Consider the following 23438-nt stretch of genomic DNA (forward strand, 5'->3'; position numbering starts at 1 on the left):
CTGCTTTTTGGTAATATAATAATATAGAAATTTCATTTTTCTTATTTATAATCATGAATATAGTATATTCTAATATTGTCCAGGCTCATAAGTGAACTGAAACATCTGGTAGGTAGCTGTTCTCATTTGTCAAACTATTTTCAATGTCAAACAATGACATGTCGTTTTTTGCAATATTACTATATTTTGATAATCATTTACATCCTCAAAATTTCTTTTAACAAACTGCAGAAAGATTTATCAACATCCGAATAACCGTTTTGGAGGAGTATCTTTACATACATCATTACAGAAGAATTTTATATATAAGATACATAATTTTTCTTACAGATTTCAATGCAGTACCTATGCCCATTTCGATCCATCCGTGATGTTATGCAAAAGTGGACGTTGTTACAATAATTCTTCTACAAGTTCAACCACCACTCCAACTCCTAGTCAACCACCAGTAGATCCTCCTGTAGATCCTACGGATCCTGAAGCAGGATTCCCATAGATTGAAAAAAATTGTCTGTCTGGAAAAATAAAAAGACCACATGCAAGAATGTTAGTGACTATTAGAGACAATAAAACTGTTAAAATTGAATTTTATAGCAAAACCAAACTTCTACTTCGTGACGTTAAATGCTTAACTATATTTATCTGTACAGTATTAAGAATAAAACATATTTGTGATTTTATATGATAAATTTACGAAACGCACGTAACGTAGCCGCCACGTAACGAACAAATCGAAATATCTTGAACGTTGTTACAATAATTCTTCTATAAGCTCAACCACCACTTCAATTCGTAGTCAACAACTGGTAGATGAACACGGGGTATTCTAATATTATCTAGGAATCCACCTGTAGATCCTACGGATCCCGAAGCAGGATTCCCATAGAATAAAAAAAAGTCTGTCTGAAAAAAAAATATATATATATCCCAGTAAACCACAGAAGTTACCACCACGTAACACATTTTGTAACTTTCGTTTCGAAACTGATGTTAAGTAAACGAACCGATGCTGTTACGTATAGTTGTGAGCTTTAACCACCGTCGACGCGTTTAAACGTTTACAATACTGCTTTGTTCGCATCTGTCGGTACGTGGCGTGGTACGTTGCACGGTCACATAGATTCGCCTTTGAGAATAGCCGTGAAGTGTTTTATGATCGAAATGTCAAATTAAATATAGGTTAACTCGGTCAGTGCATCGTGGACGCATAATTGAGTATTTTATCGTGTATGTTTGAAATGCAAGATATTTCCTTTATTGAAGCGTTATTTATTAATTGCTTTTATATTTAGTGCGAAATCAGTTGTAGAAATTAGTTAAACAGTCAGCTGGAAAAGTATTTAATATGAAACCGACAAACAAGGTGAGTCTAATTGTACTGAAATATATTTTAATTTATAAATTATTATAATAATGTTTAGTCCTTTGCAGTATATAGGCCGCCTTCAATGCAAAGTCTGTTCATGTATTGTGATAATTGATTTGTCATGTAATAATTGAAATTTCTAACACACCAGTCAGAAACATAACCTCAATTCAGTGATATATGAAAAAGAGAAGTAAGTTATATAGTTTTATACATATTCATTTTTTATAGTTCCATTAGTATCAGAACTATTTAGCTAAGCACAAATTGATATAAGTTGGTTTTCAATTGTAGAGAAAATTATAGTGCTGATAACCCCTACGAAAATGGATTTCAAGCTAGGGAAATTTTCTCCAATAGAGAAGATAAATACAAAGTTAGATAATATATTAGAAATTATTAATCCTTTGTCACCAAAAAAAAAACAAGCAAGGCTTAAAAACATGCAAGAAGAAAAATAAGAACACATATCGATAAATAAGAACACATATTAAGATTAAGTGTTGAAAAGAAAATGAATTGTGGAGTATTTCTTAAGTGATGATATTGTATTACAGAATAGGTATATTAATGTTTTACACAAAGAGAATTTTAACTAATATGATTTAGTACTAATTTGTAATGTTTTACTTTTAGGAAATTCACATATTTAATACGAAACCAGCAAAGGTGAGTATAATTGTACTGTTTTTTTTTTTAATTTACAAATTATTGTATTAATGACTAATTAGTTATTTTCAGTATATAGGTCATGTGCAATGCAAATTCTGTTTATGTATTGTGATAATTGATTTATCACATAATTATTGAAATTTCTGACAGACCAGTCAAAAATCACATAACCTCAATTCAGTGATATGATATGAATATTATAGGTAGATAAGTGTAATATATATGGTATCATACATATTCTTTATAATTTCATTAGTATCAGAACTCTCAGTTAAGCAAAAACTGATATAAATTGCTTTTCAATTGTAGAGAAGAGTGCTCATAACCCCTATGGGTTATGTCAAAATGGAATTCAAACTAGGGAAATTTGCTCTAATCAAGAGATAAATTGTCACCAAAGAACAAGCAAGACTTAAAAACATTCAAGAAGGAAAACAAAGAATGCACCGGATATCACACATTATATGGATTAAGTGTTGAAGAGAACATGAATTGTTGAGTATTTCGAGCCTGATGATCTTGCATTACAGAATTTTAACTAATATGATTTAGTACTAATTTGTAGTGTTTTTACTTTTAGGTAATTCAGATCTTGAAAATTAATAGGATAAAATCAATGCAAGAAAATTGAGTGTGTGTTTATGGAATAATTATCTCTGTCATATGATCGTAGGAACTACATAGTCATTAACTTCAAATAATGAGTATGCTTAGAGGTAATGTTCACAAATGACTAATTTGTTCACAATGTTTTCAATTCAAAATTTGTGTACAATGTTTCTAAGATGTTTGGTTCTATTTTAGATACATTAACAGATGCAAGTGAGTTGAACATATTTAACGCAAGACTTAACTTTGCCAAGTCTGATTTAACTGAAATTGCCAAGAGAGTTAAACATAATACATATTATGAATAAATAAATAATTATTTTTATAGGCTAACATTTTATGGACTATCAAATTTTAGTTTTCTAATGTTAACTATGTAATATGTAAATTTTGTATATTGTAAATGATAATATTTAATAAAATTACTAAATATCCGAAATTATTATTAATATTCTATATTTGCAGGAAATTTAATTAAATAAGTATGTAACATAAAAGACACCTACACGCTTTTTTATTCAATTTAGATACGTAGCAAAAATGTAACCGCGGTGTATTAGTGTGCAACGAAACAGCCGTTACGTTCTTGCCCGCGAAATAGATACTTCTGTGTGCCTCCCAGGTTACGTACCTGATTCGTGCGGACGTGCCAGCGTTACGTAACGTTCATGGCTTTGTTACGTTTTGTGGTTTACTGGGTATGCTTCTTGTTCGTTACAATAAAACTGTTAGAATTGAATTTTGTGGCGAAAACAAACTTCTCACTATTAAAAATTAATAATGAAACATATTTGTGATTTTGAATGATAAATGTACGAAACGCACGTAACGTAGCTGCCACGTAACGAACAAAAACGAAATATCTACATCAGCATCCATAAAGTTTTCCTGAATGTAACTTTTGTGGTTTACCAGGATTTATTTTGTGATTTATTTATTTTAATTTATGATTCTAGAACTGTATCATACTATTAATATCCGCAAATCATCAACAAAACCGTTATTGGGTCAATGTTAAAACAGGTCAACGTTTCAATAATTGTTTTGATTTGTGAAATTTTAACATAGATTCATCTGGCTATAAAATTTGCATACAAACCAGTTTTTATATATACAAAAATATATGCACATTTATATTAACAGATTAATATGTTTATTAGTTGATATACATGTATTATTAATATATAAATAGAAGTTCATTGCAAAATCTTTACCAGTTCCGATAATATTGCTAAGAAGTTATTGTGTGTAGTGCTAAAAAGTGTTAGTGTCATGAAACAAATTGTAAGTAATACTAGATAACATTACAAGAATATTATTATCAATATTATTAATCAAATGATATCAATATACCTGCAGTCGTTTTGTTTAAAAAAATTCTTTAAAATAGTTTTTCTCTTTCTATCAGTGAACTTTTTCAATTGAATTTTGATGGAGATTTTTTGAGATTATGAATAAGCCCAATTTTACACAAAAAAAAAATATGTTCATGAAGAATTGTCCAACACTTTTTTTAACTTATTTAAAATGTGGGATTGAAAAATACATGCAATCCCCAATTTTCACCTTCCTGCTATACTTTTAAATATTATTAATCACATTTAACCAGGTCGATTACTGGTCAATCACCCTTTTGTAGAAGTTTTTCACTAAATTTCTATTGAGTGGTTTTGTTTTGATTTAAAATTAAATTAAAATTTTAATTGTATGTATAACACAGCAAAGCTAGATCAAGTACAGCTAGTATTTTAATAAAATTCGTTCCCAAATATTCAATTTTGTTGCTATTTATGAAAAGGTGCATTCAGCTTCTATAAATCGCGTAATTGTTATATATTTTTGATCTACTTAATTCCATTACCATCGATTTTGTTTTGTTTCCAGACATATTTATCCCTTTTTGGTTTGCTGATAGCAACAACTTTATCTGTACCTTTGAATCAAGATGATGATCAATCAACTGTTCCGATCAAATCTGAAGAAGTAGTTGACACATCTTTGACCCAGGAATCAAATCCTGATGATCAAAAACAAGATGTTACTGAAAACAATGATGAAACATCTTCAACTGATTTAAATACAAAGAAAATTCAATCAGCAGATCAGTTATCAGTAAAAAAAGGTAAATTGGATTGGATCATCAGTTTTAAAAGTATTTGTATTCAATATTCAATTATTTTCACAGCTCGCACATGCCTGCTGTTTGGGCCTTTGAGATCACACGAGGTAGATTGTACTAAATATTATTTCTGTAGAAAAGTAGGCAAGAAACCAGTTCTTCAATCATGTAATCCCGGATGCTATTTTGATGACAAGGCTAGAAAATGTGTCGAAGGAAGTTGTAGTGGTGCTAATGATAATGGTAATAAATATTTATAAATGGTTTTGGTACCTTTTGTGCTTACTGGATTAAATAATACTTTCACATAGCATTGCCAGAAAAGTCCTCAACAAAGTATTCTTCATTAGATATTCTAATTCCTAAAAAATAATTTCTCAAATTTTTCCATTTATTAAATCTAGGACCAGAAAGTGCACCTCCTGCACCACCAGCACCACCTGCGCAATCTGCACCTCCCGCACCACCAGCACCACCATCAGTAGATTCTTCTTCAAAACCAGAAAGCGCAGATAAAGATCCAGTTGATGTTGATGTTGGATTACCACCACTCGTTGATCTACTTCGCAAATCTGTACCAGAATCAGATGCAGCATCATCTGAAACGGAAGTTCAATCAGGAAATCAATCATCCGAAGTTGGATCTGCATCAGAAGAAGGATCTTCCGAATCCGGAGTTAAATCAGGAACAGAAGAAGCATCATCTGAAACAGAGAAGGATCAAAAAGTAGATCAGGAGGTAGATGTAGTGCCTGAAAAACAGGAGAAAGAACATTTGGAACAGAATTAGTAGGATTTTTTGAAACATGACTAGTTTCAGGAAAAGAACCTTAGGATCTGAATTTAAATATGTCTAATATTTATTGTAATATATTTATTTATTTATTTTTACAAGAATATAAGTTTTTTCTTTTAAATGCTGTAAAATTATTTAATGCTTTAGTAGCATAAAGCTTTTCAAATAGTTAAACATAAATATAATAGTAAACCAAAAAAGATTTTATTGAAGCATCCATCAAATTATTAAAAAATAAAGAGATAGGTTTGAAATTTACTTAATAAATCTTGCAAGTGCTACAAGCTCAAATTTGACTAATCTTCATTCAGTGCATATCCAATTTCAATTATTCAAAAAACATTCAATTCCTATTGATGGGGAGTGATGAATAGTTTTTGGCAATAACATGTCAACCCGATTGGGGAATGAAGTGCAAAAAAGGCTAAAAATGGCAGTTTTTGAAAATTGTAGCAACCAAATTGTATCATTGAAAAAATATTTTACTGATGTGTTGACGCTTTGAAGAATTGATTACATTTTTGTGAAGACAGATCCAGTCGTTTTGGAGATGCAGAAAAAAATTGAAAAAAAGAACTACATTTATTGATCAAATATGATCTTTGGTTATTAAATGATTATTATTGATTAATTAAGTATACTTATATTAAGTATATAAGTAGAAATATTGGTAAATCAGTATACAGGTTTGCAGGTAATCAGGCAAAAAAGTTGAACGGAAAGCATGTAGACAGACAGACAGATGGACTGATAAACTGAAAGACAGGTAAGCTCATAGATAAATAAACATAAGAGTAAGCTGGTGAACAAATACACAAGTAAGCAGGTAAACAGATGAACCAGTAGACAGGTAAACAGGTGGTTACCACCGTCAGGTAACCAGGTGCACAGGTAAACAGGTAGAGGGATAAAAAGATAGACGAGAATGAATGTGGAGAGGTAGACATGTGACAAGTTGACCCGTAGATCATATAAAGAAAAAACGATTATTGAAGTAAAACTTCTTTAGGCGCGACTAGGTTGTAAATTTTTTCAAATGCAACAGAAGTGCGTTAGGGCGGAGTTGAGTGCCAATGATTCGTCATTCGCTCTCGATGATATCATTTCTATACGGGTCGATTATGATTAGTCATCGCGTATGTGAATAGAGATCTGTCGTTGTTTGCGTACCGGCATCAACGTTGTATGCGTACCGATATCAACAAGCAAATCGGCATAGATAAATTACCATTTTGAAGTTACATCGTAGTACAAATCTTAATTTAATGAAAAATGCCTGAATCAGAAGAATATTTTACCTTGTTCCTTAAAGATAATAAAACAAATTAAGCATTTGTGCCGAGTACTAAACGTAAGTTTATTGATTAGAAGTTATTTCTATATTATTCGTAGTTTCTATAAATCTTTGAAGTTATTAAAATGGAAAATATTTTTTAGGCAAGACAGATATTACAGGTGTTCAAAGAATGAGACTGTATCGCCAGTGAAAAAGTCAATGAATGTATGTTAATTTTAATTACATAAAGTTCTTCAAACACAATTACATGATGAGTGAAGTTGCAAAAACAATATTTGTTTAGGCGTTGTTTAACATAATCCACTGTGTGAACGAATATTATAGAATTTATTAATCAGCAATTACTTCATTTCTCTAATGAAGATTCATTTCTAAACGCTAATTACAATGACAAACCGATCATGTCATATTTGAAGTATGACTTTAATTACATTATTGTTTTTAAATGTTATACATATTTTTAATGCTATTATAAATATATATTTTATCATTATATAAATGTGTATAATGGTTGTCCCTAATAAATGTGTGCATCACGAGTCTTACCATATTACTAATAAACATTATTCAAAATTGTTATATGATGGATTTAGTTTTACGTAAATACCAACTTGTACAGTAGCAAATAAGTTTTACTTCAATCGCGCACTCTTTCTTAATTACTGGAGAAGCATTTAAATTAGTATTTTATTAGTAAATTCAATAACGCAACAAATTGTTTAATTGTTGTAATTTATAATTTGTTTTAGTTATTTTAATCCATACTTCTACAACTGTTACTGCCAAATAAGTATATCAACAAAAATACCGTTATTGGATCAATGTTATAACAGGTCAGCGTTTCAATGATTGTTTTGATACGTGAAATTTTAGCATAGATCCATCTGGCTATAAAATTAGCATATAAACAAGTTTTTTATTTATATGTTTAATAGATGAGCATGTTTATTAGTAGATATTTATGTATAAAATAACATATAAATATGTGCCAACAACAAGATCTTTGGCAGTTTCTTTTTAAAATTACTAGGGAGTGATCGTGTGTATAGTTTTAAGTAGTTTTTGTGATCATGAAACAGATTGTAAGTAATACTAAATTAAATTTAAAATATTATAATGTATTGAGTGGTTTCATTTTAAAAAAATCTGGACTACACATTTACCATCATAATTTTTTAACCTTAAATAATAACTAGCCTAAAAGAAAATCACAAATTATCACGTAGGAGAGGAGGGGTCTAGTAAGATATCACGTGTATTTATTTTTTACAGCAATTAAAAAAATAATCTAAAATTCTTCAACAAAAAATTCAACTTTTTTTTCTAGGTACTAAAAGTACGCGTGATGTTGTGGAGGAAAAGGGGGTCTAATTTTAAAGATCAGGGGGGCATCCAACAATCACGTGATCAATTTTTCAAGGATTTTTAGACTACCCCCTCTCCCTTGGTGATAGGTGGTAATATTCAAAGATACCGCCCCGCCCCCACAAAACTTTATGTGTATTTTTAGTTTGTAAATTTTTTTATTTTTTTTTAATGTTTAAATTTAAAAAAAAATCAGGTAAAAAATATATACCCCCAACCCCAAGTGACATTAATATCACGAAATATTTCGTGATTTTTTGTCAAACCCCTCCTCCCCCTAAAAACCTCACGTGATTAATGGACGCCCCCTCACCATGTATCACCAAGGGGGATTTTATATATTAAATTTCATATATTAAATTTATCTTATAATAAATTTATAAATCAACGTAAAAAAATCTACGAAAAAATGTAGTAACTATACTTCCATGTCGATTCGCGTCCATGATTGTACGTAACAGCAACGTATTATTAACGCAACCCTTGGTTACGTAACAAATTTTCCTTTCCATCAAACGTTTGTGGTTCGCTTGGATTTGTTTTGTGTGTTTAATTATTCAAATTTATAATTCTTGACCAGTTTTAAACGATTTGTACATTACCGTATCCGGAAATTCGAAAAATGCCGTTATCAGGTCAATGTTAAAAAAGGTCAACGTTTTAATAATTGTTTTGATTAGTGAAATTTCAACATAGATGCATCTGGCTATTAAATTTACATATAAACGTGTTTTTATTTACACAAAAATGCATTCACATTTATATTGATAGATAAATAAATATATATATCTGTATGGATGGCATCATGCTTTAAGGCAAATTGCTGGAACTTTCCGTATCGTAACGAAATGTTCGAGGAATATTAAATGTTTTCAAATAGATTATTAAAAATAAATAATGTAACATATATTATTATTTATTTATTTATTATACGCCAATCGGCTATATAATTTAATTTAATAAACATTGTCTAATATTTATAAGAATTATATAAACTGAATTGCATAGTTGAAAATATTTATTTAAAGTATATTAGAACTTGTCAGAATTACAAATAAAATCTAAATTATTTTCGATATACAAAAAAATATCTAAAAAAAAAATTAAACAATTTTTTTTTCTAAAAGCAATTATTTTGTTAAAACAAGCAGGAAGGTCTTTCAATCATTCAAATCGGACGCTTAGGAAGGTTTCTGAACATTCTGATACAATTTTTCGTCCACGTTTTTGGGCGCACGGATTAACCGATTTGAGTGGTTAAAAAAACATTCGATTCCTATTGATAGGGAGATGTAGTGATTAGTTTTTGGCAAAGATTCAGGCGTTTCGGAGATTCAGAGCAAAGAATGCAGAAAATAGAAATCGAGTTTTTGAGAGAACGGAGCATCCGATTTGAATGATTCAAAAAACATTTGATTCCTATTGATAGGGAGATGTGCTGATTAGTTTTTGGCAAAGGCAGGTCCAACCTTTTCGGAGTTATTGAGCTAAATGTGCAAAAAATGGCAGTTTTTGAGAAAAAAGCATCTGATTTGAGTGATTCAATAAACTTTCTCCTTGTGTTGACAAAAAGATTGCTTTTGGAAAAAGATTTTCTTTTCAATTTCCAGAAAATATATTTTTTTAATATGGAAAATAATTCTTATATTTATTTTAATTCTAGCTGAAGTTTTAAAGCTTACTTATATAATTCTTATAAAATATATATTAGACAATGTTACAGTATTTATAATAATCTATTTGAAAACATTTAATATTCCTCGAATATTTAATTACGGAACGAGAAGTTCCAGCAATTTGCCTTAAGGCATGATGCCATACACCACTAGTTGTGTTTTGTATTATAAATTACACAGTAAATTTATTCTCTTATTTTAGTAAAATTTGATCTTAAATTTTATAGCATTTCATATATAAAAAACACTTACCGTCTACAAATCTTTCATTTCCAATTGTCATAGCCATCTAATCGCATTACCATCCATTTTGTTCCTTTTCCAGACGTATTTACTCGTTTTTGGTCTGCTGATAGCAGCATCTTTGTCTGTACCATTAGACCAAGCTGATGATCAATCAACTGTTCCAATCAAATCTAAAGAAGTGGTTGATACCTCTTTGACTCAGGAATCAAATCCTGAAGATCCAAAACAAGATGTTACTGAAAACAATGATGAAACATCTTTAACTGATATAAATACAAAGAAAATTCAAGTAGAAGATCAGTTATCAGTAAAAAAAGGTAGATTGGATTAAAACATTTCTAAAAGTATTTCATGTTCAAAATTTAATTATTTTTACAGCTCGCACATGTCTGCTGTTTGGGCCTTTGAGATCCCACGAAATTGACTGTACTAAATATTATTTTTGTAGAAAAGTAGGAAAGAAACCAGTTCTTCAATCATGTAGTCCCGGATACTATTTTGACGACAAGGCTAGAAAATGTGTTGAAGGAAGTTGTAGTGATGCTAATGATAATGGTAATAAATATTCATAAATGGTTTTGCTACCTTTTGTGCTTACTGGATTAAATAATACTTCCACATAGCATTGCCAGAAAAGTCCTTGATAAAGTATAATTTTTATGTAATCTGCCTGAAAGAAAACATAAAACCTTAAATTTTTCTAAAAAATAATTCCACAATTTTTATGAAATAATTAATTCAATACTTATAATCTTCATTGGCAGTTGGAGCTGGAGCTGGAGCTGCAGCAACATCTGGAGTACCCCCAAACAAACCAATTTCAGAAGCTTCTAAACCAGATAGAGAACCTGTCGATATAGTAAGTAAACCAGGAGCATCAAATCCTGGACAAGAACCACTAAATGGAGACATGTGATCATTTGGAATAGGACAATCATAAATTCTATCTTCTGAATTTTAATCTTCTGGATCTAGAAGTTAGTCAGGATAATCTGGAACAGAGATAATTCTAACTCATGGATCAGAAACAGGCAAATGAGATCCGGAAGAAGACTAGTAGGATTTTTGTTAATCATGACCAATTTCTTCTTAATCAGAAAAATTATATTGAATATTTATAATTATATATTTATTTATTTATTTGGACACTTTTAATAAATTTATTGTATACATAAATTTGTTTATTTTATAAATTAAATATATATTACAGCAACCAAATAAAAAATGAATTGATATTGGTAAGTTATATAGTAATCGTCCAAGAATCGAAAAAAATAATTTTGTATCTTCACCTTTCAGGGGTTTCTGAACATTTTGGCATACCTTAGAAAAAAATGATGTCTGAGTCAATTGCATGTAGTATGTAAGTATGTATAGATACAATTGTTCGTCGACGTTGTTGGGAGCACCGCTCAACCGATTTGAATTATTTATAAAGCATTCGATTAGATTTTGTAATTCCAATCACTCGAAATGAATGGGTATCAAACACCCATTAGAAGTTAGTCATCAATTCAGCAAGATATAGAAAAATGATTACTACTTGCATGAGATTCTGCATTGAATTTTATTTGAGTCGAATCTTGTCCAAATTCTTCACAAAATAAATCTGATTTATCAATATCATCTAATTTCTGATTTGTTCTTGATTTTGCTTACTAAATATTCCAATACAATTGATGAATCTGCTCACTGAGACATTAATTATATGATAATTACTAATTTGATATAATAAATATAAACATGAAAATAAATATAAATGTTATAAACATATTTATTCAACCTAAACTATTTAAATTAGCCATTAAGCAAACAAGACGTTTTTCAAACAACTGTCAAAACATTTAAAACATGGCGTCATCGCGCCAAAATTCAAAATTCAAAATGTTTTTGCAACGTTAGAAATAAAAATAGATGTACAAAATAATACAAAAGTATATTATTATACACATTATAAAAGTTATTATTATATATTAAAGACGTTTCTTCTTAATGCTAAAATCTAAAACTGGCTTGTACAAACCTTGGCATTATAACTCACAAACTTAAAAATATGGATACACTTGAAGACTTTCTATCTCAACATTATTTATATCAAATTTACAGTAAAAATGTATACATTATAAATATATATATATATATATATATATATATATATATATATATATATACATATATTACACAAGCTCTTCTCTTCCCATATTGATCATTTCTTCATTAATTATTTGATTATTGTTCAAAGGCAACACATCTCCATCATTTATTACTTCACAATCAATTTTATCATCATGAGTAATATTATCATCAACACTTTTGTCCTCTTTCTCTCTTTTAACCTCAATTTCTTCACACGAGAAGTTATAATCATAATCCAGCAGCTCAGAAATCACTTTTGGTTTACTCAAATCCAAATTGAAATTTAAAATATCCTTATCAATACTTTTTAGTAATTTTATTACAAACATTATACAAAGTTAGTAATATATATTTTATACTAATTCTTTTCTCTTCCTATATTGATCATTTCTTCATTAACTAATTGATAATTGTTCAAAAGCAACAAATCTTCTCCATCATTTATTACTCCACAATCATTTTTATCATCATGAGTAATATCATTTACAAAACTTTTGTCCACTTTCTCTTTTTTGACTTCAATTTCTTCACACGAGAAGCTATAATCATGATCCAGTAGCTCAGAAATCACTCTTGGTTTACTCAAATCCAAATTTGAATTTAAAACATCCTTATCAATACTTTTTAGTAATTTTACATTAACAGACTCATCACAATCAACAAATATGTTATTGTGTAGATCTGGGTGTTTGAAAATATTCATTATTGTTTTGTCTTTAAAAAAATCTTGAGCACTAACTGTTGATAATTTGTCTTCTTGCACAACCAAATTGCATTTACCAAAATTCAAACTTAACATTTCATTTATAAAAGTTTCTGAAGTGACTTCCTTGTTCTGAAACTTTTTTGTTAAATATTCAAAGTAATCAGCTTCTATTTTTGGAGTAAATGTGACGGTATCATTATCAGTTTTTATTGTTTCTTCTTTTATTATTGTAGGCTTTATATCTTTAGATTTATTATCACTTTTGCTTCTGAAAGGAACAACGTTATGGGATAAAGGATGGGTTACTTTCTCCAAGTCTTCAGTTTGAGCCACAAAACAGTCGGAACAAAAATCTATGGATCGGTTTCTACAATCCATGCAATGCCAACGAGTTCCTATGATTGGAGATTCTTTGCAGAAGTCACACTAAAAAAATATAGCCATTGATAAAACAATCATGAGACAAATTAATCATATAATTGCAATTGTACTTACAGTGTGTCTAACATGTACACTATAAGGTCTTGAGTCATCTTTTTGTTTATCTTTTAAAACCCTTTTCAAAATACGTAAAGAATATTTATCAACAGTCATAGTATCGTTTTCATTTGTTGAATCATCAGAATTGGTGTCTGATTCTGTTACTTCATCATCTGTGTAATTATCTACTTCAGAAATCTAAAATTTAGATTTAATAAGATTAATATATATATATATTAGATGATAGAGTCTTGAATTTGTAAATATTTTGTAGAGCTTCGAACAAAGAATCCAGAAAGTAATATATATATATATATATATATAATATATATATATATACATATATATATATATATATATATATATAAATTTACCTCTTTGGGTACTTGCGCAATAACATTCTGAGTATTCTGATTGTGCAAACTTTGTAACCCATTTGGTATTGTCAATGTTGGAAAGAATGTCGAAGGTTTAATCAAACTGAATGAATTATGAAATACAGAATTTTTTAAAGACCTCTGTAACCAAAAATTTAGATAAATAACAAATACATTTTACATATATTGTTGCTAGAAACCAAAAGACAATTAATATTGTTACCTTTCCGGGGCGCATCCTGGGCAATCTACCAGGAACAGGCAAACCTGCTTTATGCAGTTTGATAAAATATTTCTGTATTCGACTTGCCACTTGTTTCGTAGTCCTATTACCTAAAGCTTTTGCTATTTTTGCAAATCTACGCATTTCAACTTCTTCTGAAGGAAATTCAATTAATAATTCTTCCAATCTGCGTTGTTCAGCAACTGTCCACAACTATAAAAAAATACTAATAATAAAATTGATAAAGAAAACATACTTTGAGTTGATAAAAACTTTAAAATTAATACTTTATCAGATTTTGCAGAATGTCTGTTTTCTGTCAAGCGATAAGAATCGATTTTTTCATTAGATGTACTTTGTTGTTTATCATCGTTGTAAATACTTTTTGCTTTGTTTAATAAATACTCAGGAACTTTATTCTCGTACTGTTGCAGATCAATTTGTGGAATCTAGAAAAATAATACATATATATATATATATATATATATATATATATATATTATATATATATATATATATATATATACAAATGTATTGTTCATTTTAATTACATTAACCAGTGTGATTCTGTCAGGTAATTTTAACTCTCCGCTTCGTAAAGAACTAACAAACTCCACAGGTTTTTCTTGTGACAACGTTAGGGCTGCATTTAGTGTATCATAATTCTGAAAAGCAAACAGATTTTAGACATTTCTTATACATATTACAAAACTGTGTAGTTGATCTCAATTTATCCACCTTTGTCTTATTTATTACCTTTAACATTTCATCTTTCTGAGCACTGAGCAAAATGTAAGCCCTTAATAATTTCTGATAATCTTTATTGTTTCTCAAAGCTAAATGGTCAGATTCAAAGAAAAATTCATCAGGATCTTGTGAAAATAAATTTTCTTGTGAAGAAGTACTTTCATCGACTGAATTGGAGTCTTTGTCAGAAAACTCTGCCTTGTCCAAGGAATTATCCATGATGATAATATAATAGATGATATTTGTTAACTAGTTTATTGATAATAGGTGTATTTTTTGTTTCATAATATTTTGATATGAAAGTAATTAAATAAGCGTTAAATATAATGATTTATTTTAAAAAATAAATGTGTTTTTGTTCACAGGTTATAACATGTTGGGACATAACCTCACTTTCTGACGTTTTGAAAAGTTCTAAAAAGAAATTCTAATATAAATATTTAGTTTTATGATTTTGTTTATTAAATTGAATTTACTTTTTAATTTTCAACTAAATTCAGAAATAAACATAGTACAACAACTAATAATATCTAGTTTTTATAAAATATTTGAATACATCTAATAAAATTTAAATTTGGCGCTTTTATACTCATCAGAAAAGTCTAACAAGATTCTAATCATAGATAAAAGAAGATTCTAATAAAAATGAATGAATGAATATTTAGTTTTATGTTTTTGAATATTTAAATTCATTTTAATTTTCAATTTTGAAGAATTATAAATAGTATAACAATTAATAATATGTATTTTACAATAAATATTTAAATAAAACTAATAAAATTTAAATTTTGCGCCATTTTTCTCATGAGAATCCAATTCAACTAAGGCAACACTAAATAAATTTATGTTATCAGTAAAAATGTCTTTTGCATGATTTTTATTTTATAATTTTTCTATTCAGTTTTAAATATCATGTCAAGTTTATTATATTTTTACGTTTTTTTGTACTACTAAATATATTTTGTATAAACAATGTCATTTCTGGTCTTTCCTCTAGTCAGTATTATCAACTGTATTTTTTAGCTTTTGTACTAAAATTTTTATAATTAGAATTAATTAGTAAATAATATACATGTACAATTCAAGCTTGGTAAGCATAAAATTTTAGTATTTGCATTTGCTTACCTTGCAACTTATCAAATTACAATCAACGAGTAAATCTACCATTGCAATTCTTTATATATAAGAAAGTATTTTTAAAATGTCAGAACTTTATAAATGCACTTTGTCTGCTGAAGATTATTTATATGCTGAAGAATATTTGGGTGAAACCGAATCAATCCGGAATGATAGTATCAGGGAAATCCAAGAATGGATCCAAGACAACCCTCATATAAAAGCCAGAAACGATCCAGTATCAATCTTACATTTTTTAAGAGGCTGCAAATTTGATATTCCTAAAACAATAGCCAAAATCAAGCATTTCTACATAGCCAGATCTAAAATAACAGAATGGTACCAAAATAGAGACCCTCATTTGTGTGAAATCCAAGAACTTATTGATTTAGGAGTGTTTTTACCTCTAAAAACAAAAGATGCTCATAATAGATTGATTGTGGTAATTAAAGCGGCTGCACACGATCCCAAAAAGCATTTACAAGATGATGTTTTTAAAATCGGGCAAATGATTATGGATTTAGCTTTACATTTGGATGAAAGTGTATCTGTATATGGAGTTGTTGCTATTTTTGATCTTGAGAATGTTACTTTAGGGCATGCCTTGCAGTTGCATCCGGGGATGATTAAGAAGTTAGTTGATAGTTGGAAATTCTACCCAACAATGGTGAAGAGACTGGATTTTGTTAATGCTCCCAGTTTTGTTAACATCGTACTTGATGTCTTTATGTAAGTACCTGCAGTCATATTTATGTTAAAATTTATGTTCACATAATTTGGTTTTAGGAAATTCATGACCAAAAAGCTTCGTGATCGAGTCACTGTCCACAGAACAGGTCTTTTAGACATTCCAGGACTTCCTGAAGAATGTGTCAAGAATCCTAAAATGTTTTTTAAAGATTTAACAAATTATTGGAAAGAACAATTAAACTTGTATCGAGACTGGCTCAAAAACGATATGTCCACAAATCAACAAACATAAAATCTGTGATTTTGTAAAATTTTATATATATTTTGTATAATAAAAAATTCTATTATCAAAACATTATACTCCATACAGTTGTTTGAGAACATTTTTTATCAGTCTCTTTGTCTCCACAAAGTCTATTGAAGGTTGTTGTTTTTGGGAAGCCTAAGATTTCACGTTCTTCTTGTATTCGAAATGAAAATGTAGATTCATAAGTCCCTATGAAATATTTGGCATAGGAACAAATTATTTGTTCTACAATCGCTTTGCCTCCATCTTTAATTTTCATTTCGATATCTGATGTTGGTTTGAAAGTGTAGACTTTAATTTTTGGTTCCAAAAAGGACCTCAAGTCACTTATTTCTGGAAAAAACATGGAATAAAATACTTTTTATATATAAAATACATTTGCAATATGAAATACCTATAGAGGAGGCATCTGTTGCTAAAAATACAGTAAATATTTGTAGTTTGTTGCAGTTTTTTTCAATTTGTTGTGCTGCATACTTTATATTTGGAATGTGTTTTGAGCGACCCCATAAAAAATCTTGTCTGCGCAAATGCACTGATATATAATTTCCACCAATTGCATTTCTATTATACTAAAAATTAATATATGTATATAAAATTATTTTAAACATCATCTATTTTTTGTACCTTTTCATCTTTCCAACTTAAAGGTCTTAAAGTATTATCATTGTCATCTGTTGAGTTTAAATAAGTCTTTCTAAAATCATTGGCAAGTTTGACTAAGTTTTGACTAAACCTCATACTTCTACGAGCTCTCCAAAACTCAGGAGAGCCCCACGTATCATGCAAAGGTATTTCAGCATGAGCAAACATTATTGAACTAAAATAATTAAATGATATAAGTTATTGTTATTAAATATAAACTGATGTATGCATTAATATATACTTGGCTTTGCTGTCTTTGATTATATTCTTCAACAAACTAGTAGTTCCTTGAAATTTTAAACACTTTACAGTACCAAAAGTTACATTATTGTACCCCCATAAATCATTCAACTCAGTTTTTTCTTTACAATCATTTGTATACTCATATTTATCTTGAAAATTACCAGTTTCAAACATCTCTTCGAAATGTTTCAATATAAAAATCTCATCAATCACAGGACTTTCTTTTTTCCAAATATTATGATATGCAAAATAATCTTTCATCTCCACAACGGGAACATATTTATTCAAACTATCTACATCAAAAAATTCATTCCACGGGATTGAATTTTGATTTAAATGTTTGGATTTCCAATGAAACAGATCTGACCATGGTGGAAGTACTAGTACAAATCTTTTAATTTTCATTTTGTTTAAAATTTTAACAAATGTAGCCATTCTTATGTATACATCTCTCCGTAAGTTGAAGCCTTCGGGCTTGTTTACATCGTAGAAAATATATGTGTGCTCGTTGTATTTATTAATGTTAATGGTTTCACATTCAGAACTTGATTTGAACAGACTTTTTGCTCATTTTGAGTATCACAAATTATTAGAACTAAAGATAATAGTAAAATATAAAGTTTAAACATATTGGTTATCTTTGGTTTAAGGTTTTGGCTAGTATTAATATCATCAAATGGTAATTTAATATATATAATATATTACATATTTATTAACGACTAATATTATTTTTATATCACGATTTTATTTATTATTTAATCTTAAAAATTATGTATTTTTTATAAATTCTGACATTTTGAAAAATTTGACAGCTACAGCAATCACTGTTGTCAACTGTTATAAAAAATACATGTTCAATTTTTAAAAAACATTTTAATTCATTACACAAAGCCTAAAATAATTAAAAATAGGATTATTAATACTTATTCAAAATTATCAACTAATTTATGAAATGCTTAATACTAACTAAAACATTATTTAAATTTAAATGTGCTTGCAGCCAATATTCCACAATATGCAGCTAACTTCATAACAAAAAAAATATGGCGGTGTTTTTAAAATAAATATATATTTGCATAATTTTTATGTAATATAATTTCTTAATCAAATTCTAGTACTAATTATAGTGAGATAAACAATTTGATTAATTTATATAGTTAATAAACATCAATTAGGCAATGTTAATAGATGTAGATGTGTAAAAGTGTAGAAGTATACTTTAATTGCAATACGTGATTAAAAATATATATTACACATGTATATATATCTTCGTATATATTTTAATTATCTATTAATAATATAAAATCGTGTTTTTTATTCTTTTTCTTTTATTTGAAAACCAGTTTTTTGCATAAAAATTTAAAATTTTCATTTTAAAGATCACCAACATGGCGGCCAACTTATAAAAATAATGACAACTACAAAATATTTAAAAATAAATATTATTAAAAATCTATGTCAATAACTTTTAAAAACGTAAATTGAGTCTAAAATTAATTAAAAACTAATAAAATCTAAGGTACGTTTGTGTATCTATTATACCTACAACAATTTCTTTTTTTTTGTGTATACATGCAACCATTGTACAGGGTTATATTTAATACTCCTTGAAAAATTAGTAATAATATATAAAACATAATATGCACAGATATTTATTAAATTACTCGTATATAGGAACGTATTTCAGGTCGAATAGATATTAATTAACATATTATATATTGAATTATTTCATTTATAAATCTGTTTTATTGAAAACCTAACCTATAAGTCATCCTTTAAATGTTGTTTCTAATTGCAGAGGTGTTCAAAAGAATGTGCCTAAGTCTGATACATATGTAGTTGATCAAAGTACTGTTCAAGGAGTTATTGAACTTGCATTGGGACGGTTTAATAATCATGATCCACCTGCAGTCTCCATTTCCAGCAGGTGATAATCTACGATGGGTATAATTTCAGCTTATGATATCTTGTGTCATGGCTGTTAATATCTCCCATTCAATTCCTGCAGATTTCTATAATGTATCAAAATTTAGTATTCAATTATACACAATAACCAGGAATTTTTTTTTCATTCCAAAATAGGGTCATGTACTTGATTGTAATCATAAACAAAAATATCTATCTTATGCAATTTGATTTGTGCGTTTGAGTAATACATAGAGATTCAATCAAACTGTGACCCTTTTTGGGTTATTGTGGTTGATCTTTATTGATTTTGTTCATTTGAACTTTAGAACTGTAACCAGAAATAACATCTCTGGTCAAGAATAATTGCACAATTAAGATGGATACATTGAGCAACTTGTGCATTGTGCAGAATATAAATTAATTTCTATACCATATTATAAATGTATTATTTCAATATCTTTAATAATTTTATGCCATTTCCAGGACTGATACAGGTGTTCATGCTCTGAACACAACTTGCCACTTCGATTTACCAAAAATTTACAATTGCCATTATATAACTGTTTGCCTGAACTCCTTTTTTCGTAAGGAGAATGATCTGGTGCGAGTTATCAAAACAAGATTAGTGCCACCAACTTTTCATTGCAGATTTAACGCGGTGAGCAGGACTTACGTATACAGGTATAATAATTGATTGATAATAAATACATTTGTTTAAACTGAATACTAAAATGTTGTAAGATATCTAGAGATTGTTGTTGTTTCTCTTATTAGATTAATACAGTGGTTGAGAATAAATTTAAAAAATTAATAACCAAATATAACTACAAACTAAAATTTATTTTGTAAAATTACATTGAAAACATAAAATCTTGATTTATAATTGTGAGATTATTTTTAATTTCAGATTGGCTATACTAAAACAAGAATATTCATTAAATAACTATAGACCAACTATTTTGCAATATTTTGTTGAAACACCCATCGAAGAACAGAATAGATGTATATTTATTCCGTAAGTAATAAATAGAATAATACAACAATATAATAAAATAGAATAATAGAATAATAGAACAATAAATAGAATGATGCAACATATTAATATATTATTTATCTTTTATCCTTTAGGAATCCTAAGTTTGATGTTGAAGCCTTCCGCAAAGCAGCCAAATTATTAGAAGGCTATCATGATTTTAGAACTTTCATGACAACATTGTCAAAAGGATCTCCTCCAGTGCACACATTGAGATACATACATGAAGTCTCGATAGAGAAATCAACTAGCACCAGTTTGCCTTTCAATAACGCTTCCAATTATTTTGACTACTGGGATATAAAGTTTAAGGGAAAGTCGTTTTTATATCGACAGGTAATGAAATAGATAAAAATAGATTTAGCAATAGATAGATATAATACCTATCTGCAATAGATATATAGCAATAGATAGATATAATACCTACTTCCTGATGGAGAAGTTTGTTTTCGCAAAAAAATCCGGCTTGGTGCTTTTATTAAATTTTATTACCGAAGTTGAAAGTTTTTGCATATCTTCACGTTTCAGGGGTTTCTGAACGTTTTGGCATACCTTAGAAAAAATGGATGTGTGTGTGTATGTATGTATGTATGTATGTATGGATACAACTTTTCGTCCAAGTTTTCGGGCGCACGGATCAACCGATTTGAATGGTTCAAAAACCATTCGATTCCTATTAATAGGGAGATGTGCTGATTAGTTTTTGGTAAAGGCAGGTCCAGCCTTTTCGGAGATACTAAGTAAAGAGGGCAGAAAGTAGAAATCGAGTTTTCGAGAGAACGCAGCGTCCGATTTGAATGATTCAAAAAACATTTTACTTGTATTGACGAAATAAACAGCTGGTGATTTTTGAGAAGGCAGGTCTAGGGTTTCCGCAGATCCAATACAAAAAATAAAAAACAATGCCATTTCGCGGTCAGAAATGGTCATTAGATCATCAAATGCAGCGCGATTGTTTTAGAAAAAAGTTCAAAATTGTTCAAAAAAGTCATTTTTTTTTCAAAAATTTCAAAATTTGCAAAAATGTTATTTTTTCAAAGTTTTGATAAAAATCTTAAGACTTATTAAAAGCTCCTAAATTAGTTATTTTAGTTCTTAAACGATTTTTAAAAGTTTTAGTTTTTGTTTCAGGAAGTTTCAGCAATTTGCCTTAAGACACGATGCCATGCACTACTAGTTTTTTTCTATATAAAATTTAAAATTTTGTAAATAAAATGAGACCAAAATTGGAAAAGTATGTGTATGTATGTGAGCCGATTTTTGACTTATCGACGTTTTCTTAAAAAAACGGCTGGACCGATTTTAAAAATTTAATAGCCATTCGATGTGTCTCGAAAAGGACTAGCATCGATTAGTTTTGCGCGCCGATATGCAGAGCCGTTTCTTTGCAATTAGCAAAAAAAAAGTGTAACAATTGTTGTCCACGTTTTAGTGCACAATTTTGAAACAATTTTAAAAATGTTCGAAAGTTATTGGTTGGGAATCGCGTTTCTGCTAAAGATCGGCAGGGTCGTTTCTTCGTAATTAAATGTTGGATTTTTTTATGATTTTGGTGTAACTTTGCATAAAGATAGATTTTGTAGTCTAAAATAACATACTAAAAATATTATAGGCCTTTGATTTTCGTTGCGCGCTTACGCGATTCTAATCAGAATCTATGCCGAAGCATATGTATGTTATTTGGTGTTTTGTAGGTAGCTACTGATTATAGTTGACGTTCACACTTAAATAAATTACATTTAAGACTACCTCTTCAGAATATTTGGTTTAACATATTTGATTTCATCCATTTATTGTTCTAAAAATGTATTTTATTTAAGTGTGATCGTCAACTATAATCAGTAGCTACTTACAAAATACCCAAAAATCTACAGGTACGTTTGAAATACATCAATTGGAGAAAATTTTATTTTCTAATTCTGAACTTTCGAACATTGCTTAAATAGATGAAATTCAATTCTTATTGATTGAGTTGATTATGTATACATATAGGAAAATAAATGCTAATTTCCTTAAGGTAAAATGGTACTTACAACTAGTTAATATGTTGTATATTTCTTTCTCTTTAGGTGAGGCGCATGGTAGGAGTCTTATTAGCAGTCGCACAGCACAGAATAACTGAGCAAGATGTTATTACGATGCTTCAAGTTCCCTCACCACATTCCTGGTGTACTAGTGTAAGATCGATGCCACCTCATGGTTTGTACTTATGTGATGTTGAGTATCGTGATGAAGATTTGATGTTACCTCTTGATTATATAGAAAAGCATCAAAATTCAAAAGAAATTTATGATACAGCGAACTTGCGGCACATTAAATATTAAATTGATAAAAGTAATTAATATAAAAATAGTTGTTAAAAATGGATCGTAAATTAAACCCTTCCCAACGTTCGGGTAAATCTAAATTATCCCACCATGCAGGAGATTTGTTTGCCTTGGGTTCCAAACAGTCGTCAAGCTCTTCCAAAGATATTTCAGACAAACGCAATACCTCAATGCCCATTTCCAAACCTCAGTGGGACTCCTCAAGCTCTAGTAAAGTCTCTTCCCTAATTGCTAGCAAACGTGAAGCCCCAACGTCGAGCGCTAGTGCTGTTCCTTCCAAAAAACCAAAATTAGTAACTGCTCTAACAAGACCTTTACCCTCAAAGTGCTTCAACTGTCACTGCGCCTGTTGTA

General features: G+C 28.9%; 4 protein-coding genes and 2 long non-coding RNA genes across 6 annotated transcripts; 4 read left to right on the forward strand and 2 right to left on the reverse strand.

Annotated features, from left to right (window-relative positions):
* Window positions 1-1669: 1669 nt before the first annotated feature.
* Window positions 1670-2277, forward strand: LOC113363648. The gene is made up of 3 exons (XR_003365936.1): window positions 1670-1928; window positions 2003-2035; window positions 2108-2277. It is a non-coding gene; the product is annotated as an uncharacterized LOC113363648 (long non-coding RNA).
* Window positions 2278-2474: 197 nt separating this feature from the next.
* LOC113363649 lies at window positions 2475-2926 on the forward strand. Its single transcript, XR_003365937.1, has 3 exons — window positions 2475-2532; window positions 2619-2754; window positions 2843-2926. It is a non-coding gene; the product is annotated as an uncharacterized LOC113363649 (long non-coding RNA).
* Window positions 2927-12323: 9397 nt separating this feature from the next.
* Window positions 12324-15054, reverse strand: LOC113362928 (ZZ-type zinc finger-containing protein 3-like). The gene is made up of 8 exons (XM_026605423.1): window positions 14825-15054; window positions 14620-14733; window positions 14356-14517; window positions 14069-14281; window positions 13843-13986; window positions 13484-13666; window positions 12642-13414; window positions 12324-12546 (listed from the first exon to the last, which is right to left on the reverse strand). The coding sequence occupies exons 1-8, from the start codon at window positions 15032-15034 to the stop codon at window positions 12324-12326; spliced, it is 2022 nt and encodes a 673-aa protein (XP_026461208.1). The 5' UTR covers window positions 15035-15054.
* An 816-nt stretch (window positions 15055-15870) lies between these two features.
* Window positions 15871-16913, forward strand: LOC113362929 (retinol-binding protein pinta-like). The gene is made up of 2 exons (XM_026605424.1): window positions 15871-16660; window positions 16718-16913. The coding sequence occupies exons 1-2, from the start codon at window positions 16017-16019 to the stop codon at window positions 16911-16913; spliced, it is 840 nt and encodes a 279-aa protein (XP_026461209.1). The 5' UTR covers window positions 15871-16016.
* Window positions 16914-16968: 55 nt separating this feature from the next.
* On the reverse strand, window positions 16969-18445 carry LOC113362930 (GDP-fucose protein O-fucosyltransferase 2-like). Its single transcript, XM_026605425.1, has 5 exons — window positions 18377-18445; window positions 17815-18320; window positions 17556-17748; window positions 17323-17500; window positions 16969-17261 (listed from the first exon to the last, which is right to left on the reverse strand). Exons 1-5 carry the CDS (start codon window positions 18443-18445, stop codon window positions 16969-16971), a joined length of 1239 nt encoding a protein of 412 aa, XP_026461210.1.
* Window positions 18446-20455: 2010 nt separating this feature from the next.
* Window positions 20456-23386, forward strand: LOC113362931 (tRNA pseudouridine synthase-like 1). The gene is made up of 4 exons (XM_026605426.1): window positions 20456-20460; window positions 20632-20739; window positions 20853-21093; window positions 22827-23386. The coding sequence occupies exons 1-4, from the start codon at window positions 20456-20458 to the stop codon at window positions 23079-23081; spliced, it is 609 nt and encodes a 202-aa protein (XP_026461211.1). The 3' UTR covers window positions 23082-23386.
* Window positions 23387-23438: the final 52 nt, after the last annotated feature.

Source organism: Ctenocephalides felis, unplaced genomic scaffold (assembly GCF_003426905.1).
Source record: "Ctenocephalides felis isolate EL2017-DRISC unplaced genomic scaffold, ASM342690v1 CF-g0.4_SCAFFOLD_00845, whole genome shotgun sequence".
In the NCBI taxonomy this organism is placed as follows: Eukaryota; Metazoa; Arthropoda; class Insecta; order Siphonaptera; family Pulicidae; genus Ctenocephalides; species Ctenocephalides felis.

Coding starts and splice junctions, on each gene's coding strand:
- LOC113362928 (XM_026605423.1), bottom strand. CDS start 15,034: ATGGATAATTCCTTGGACAAGGCAGAGTTTTCTGACAAAGACTCCAAT. Junction 13,667..13,842: donor TTGCGCAAGTACCCAAAGAG/GTAAATTTATAT, acceptor TCTAAATTTTAG/ATTTCTGAAGTAGATAATTA. Junction 13,415..13,483: donor GTGTACATGTTAGACACACT/GTAAGTACAATT, acceptor ATATTTTTTTAG/TGTGACTTCTGCAAAGAATC.
- LOC113362930 (XM_026605425.1), bottom strand. CDS start 18,445: ATGTTTAAACTTTATATTTTACTATTATCTTTAGTTCTAATAATTTGT. Junction 17,749..17,814: donor ATCAAAGACAGCAAAGCCAA/GTATATATTAAT, acceptor TAATTATTTTAG/TTCAATAATGTTTGCTCATG. Junction 17,262..17,322: donor AACAGATGCCTCCTCTATAG/GTATTTCATATT, acceptor TGTTTTTTCCAG/AAATAAGTGACTTGAGGTCC.
- LOC113362929 (XM_026605424.1), top strand. CDS start 16,017: ATGTCAGAACTTTATAAATGCACTTTGTCTGCTGAAGATTATTTATAT. Junction 16,661..16,717: donor ATCGTACTTGATGTCTTTAT/GTAAGTACCTGC, acceptor ATTTGGTTTTAG/GAAATTCATGACCAAAAAGC.
- LOC113362931 (XM_026605426.1), top strand. Junction 20,740..20,852: donor AATAGATGTATATTTATTCC/GTAAGTAATAAA, acceptor TTTATCCTTTAG/GAATCCTAAGTTTGATGTTG. Junction 21,094..22,826: donor AGTCGTTTTTATATCGACAG/GTAATGAAATAG, acceptor CTTTCTCTTTAG/GTGAGGCGCATGGTAGGAGT.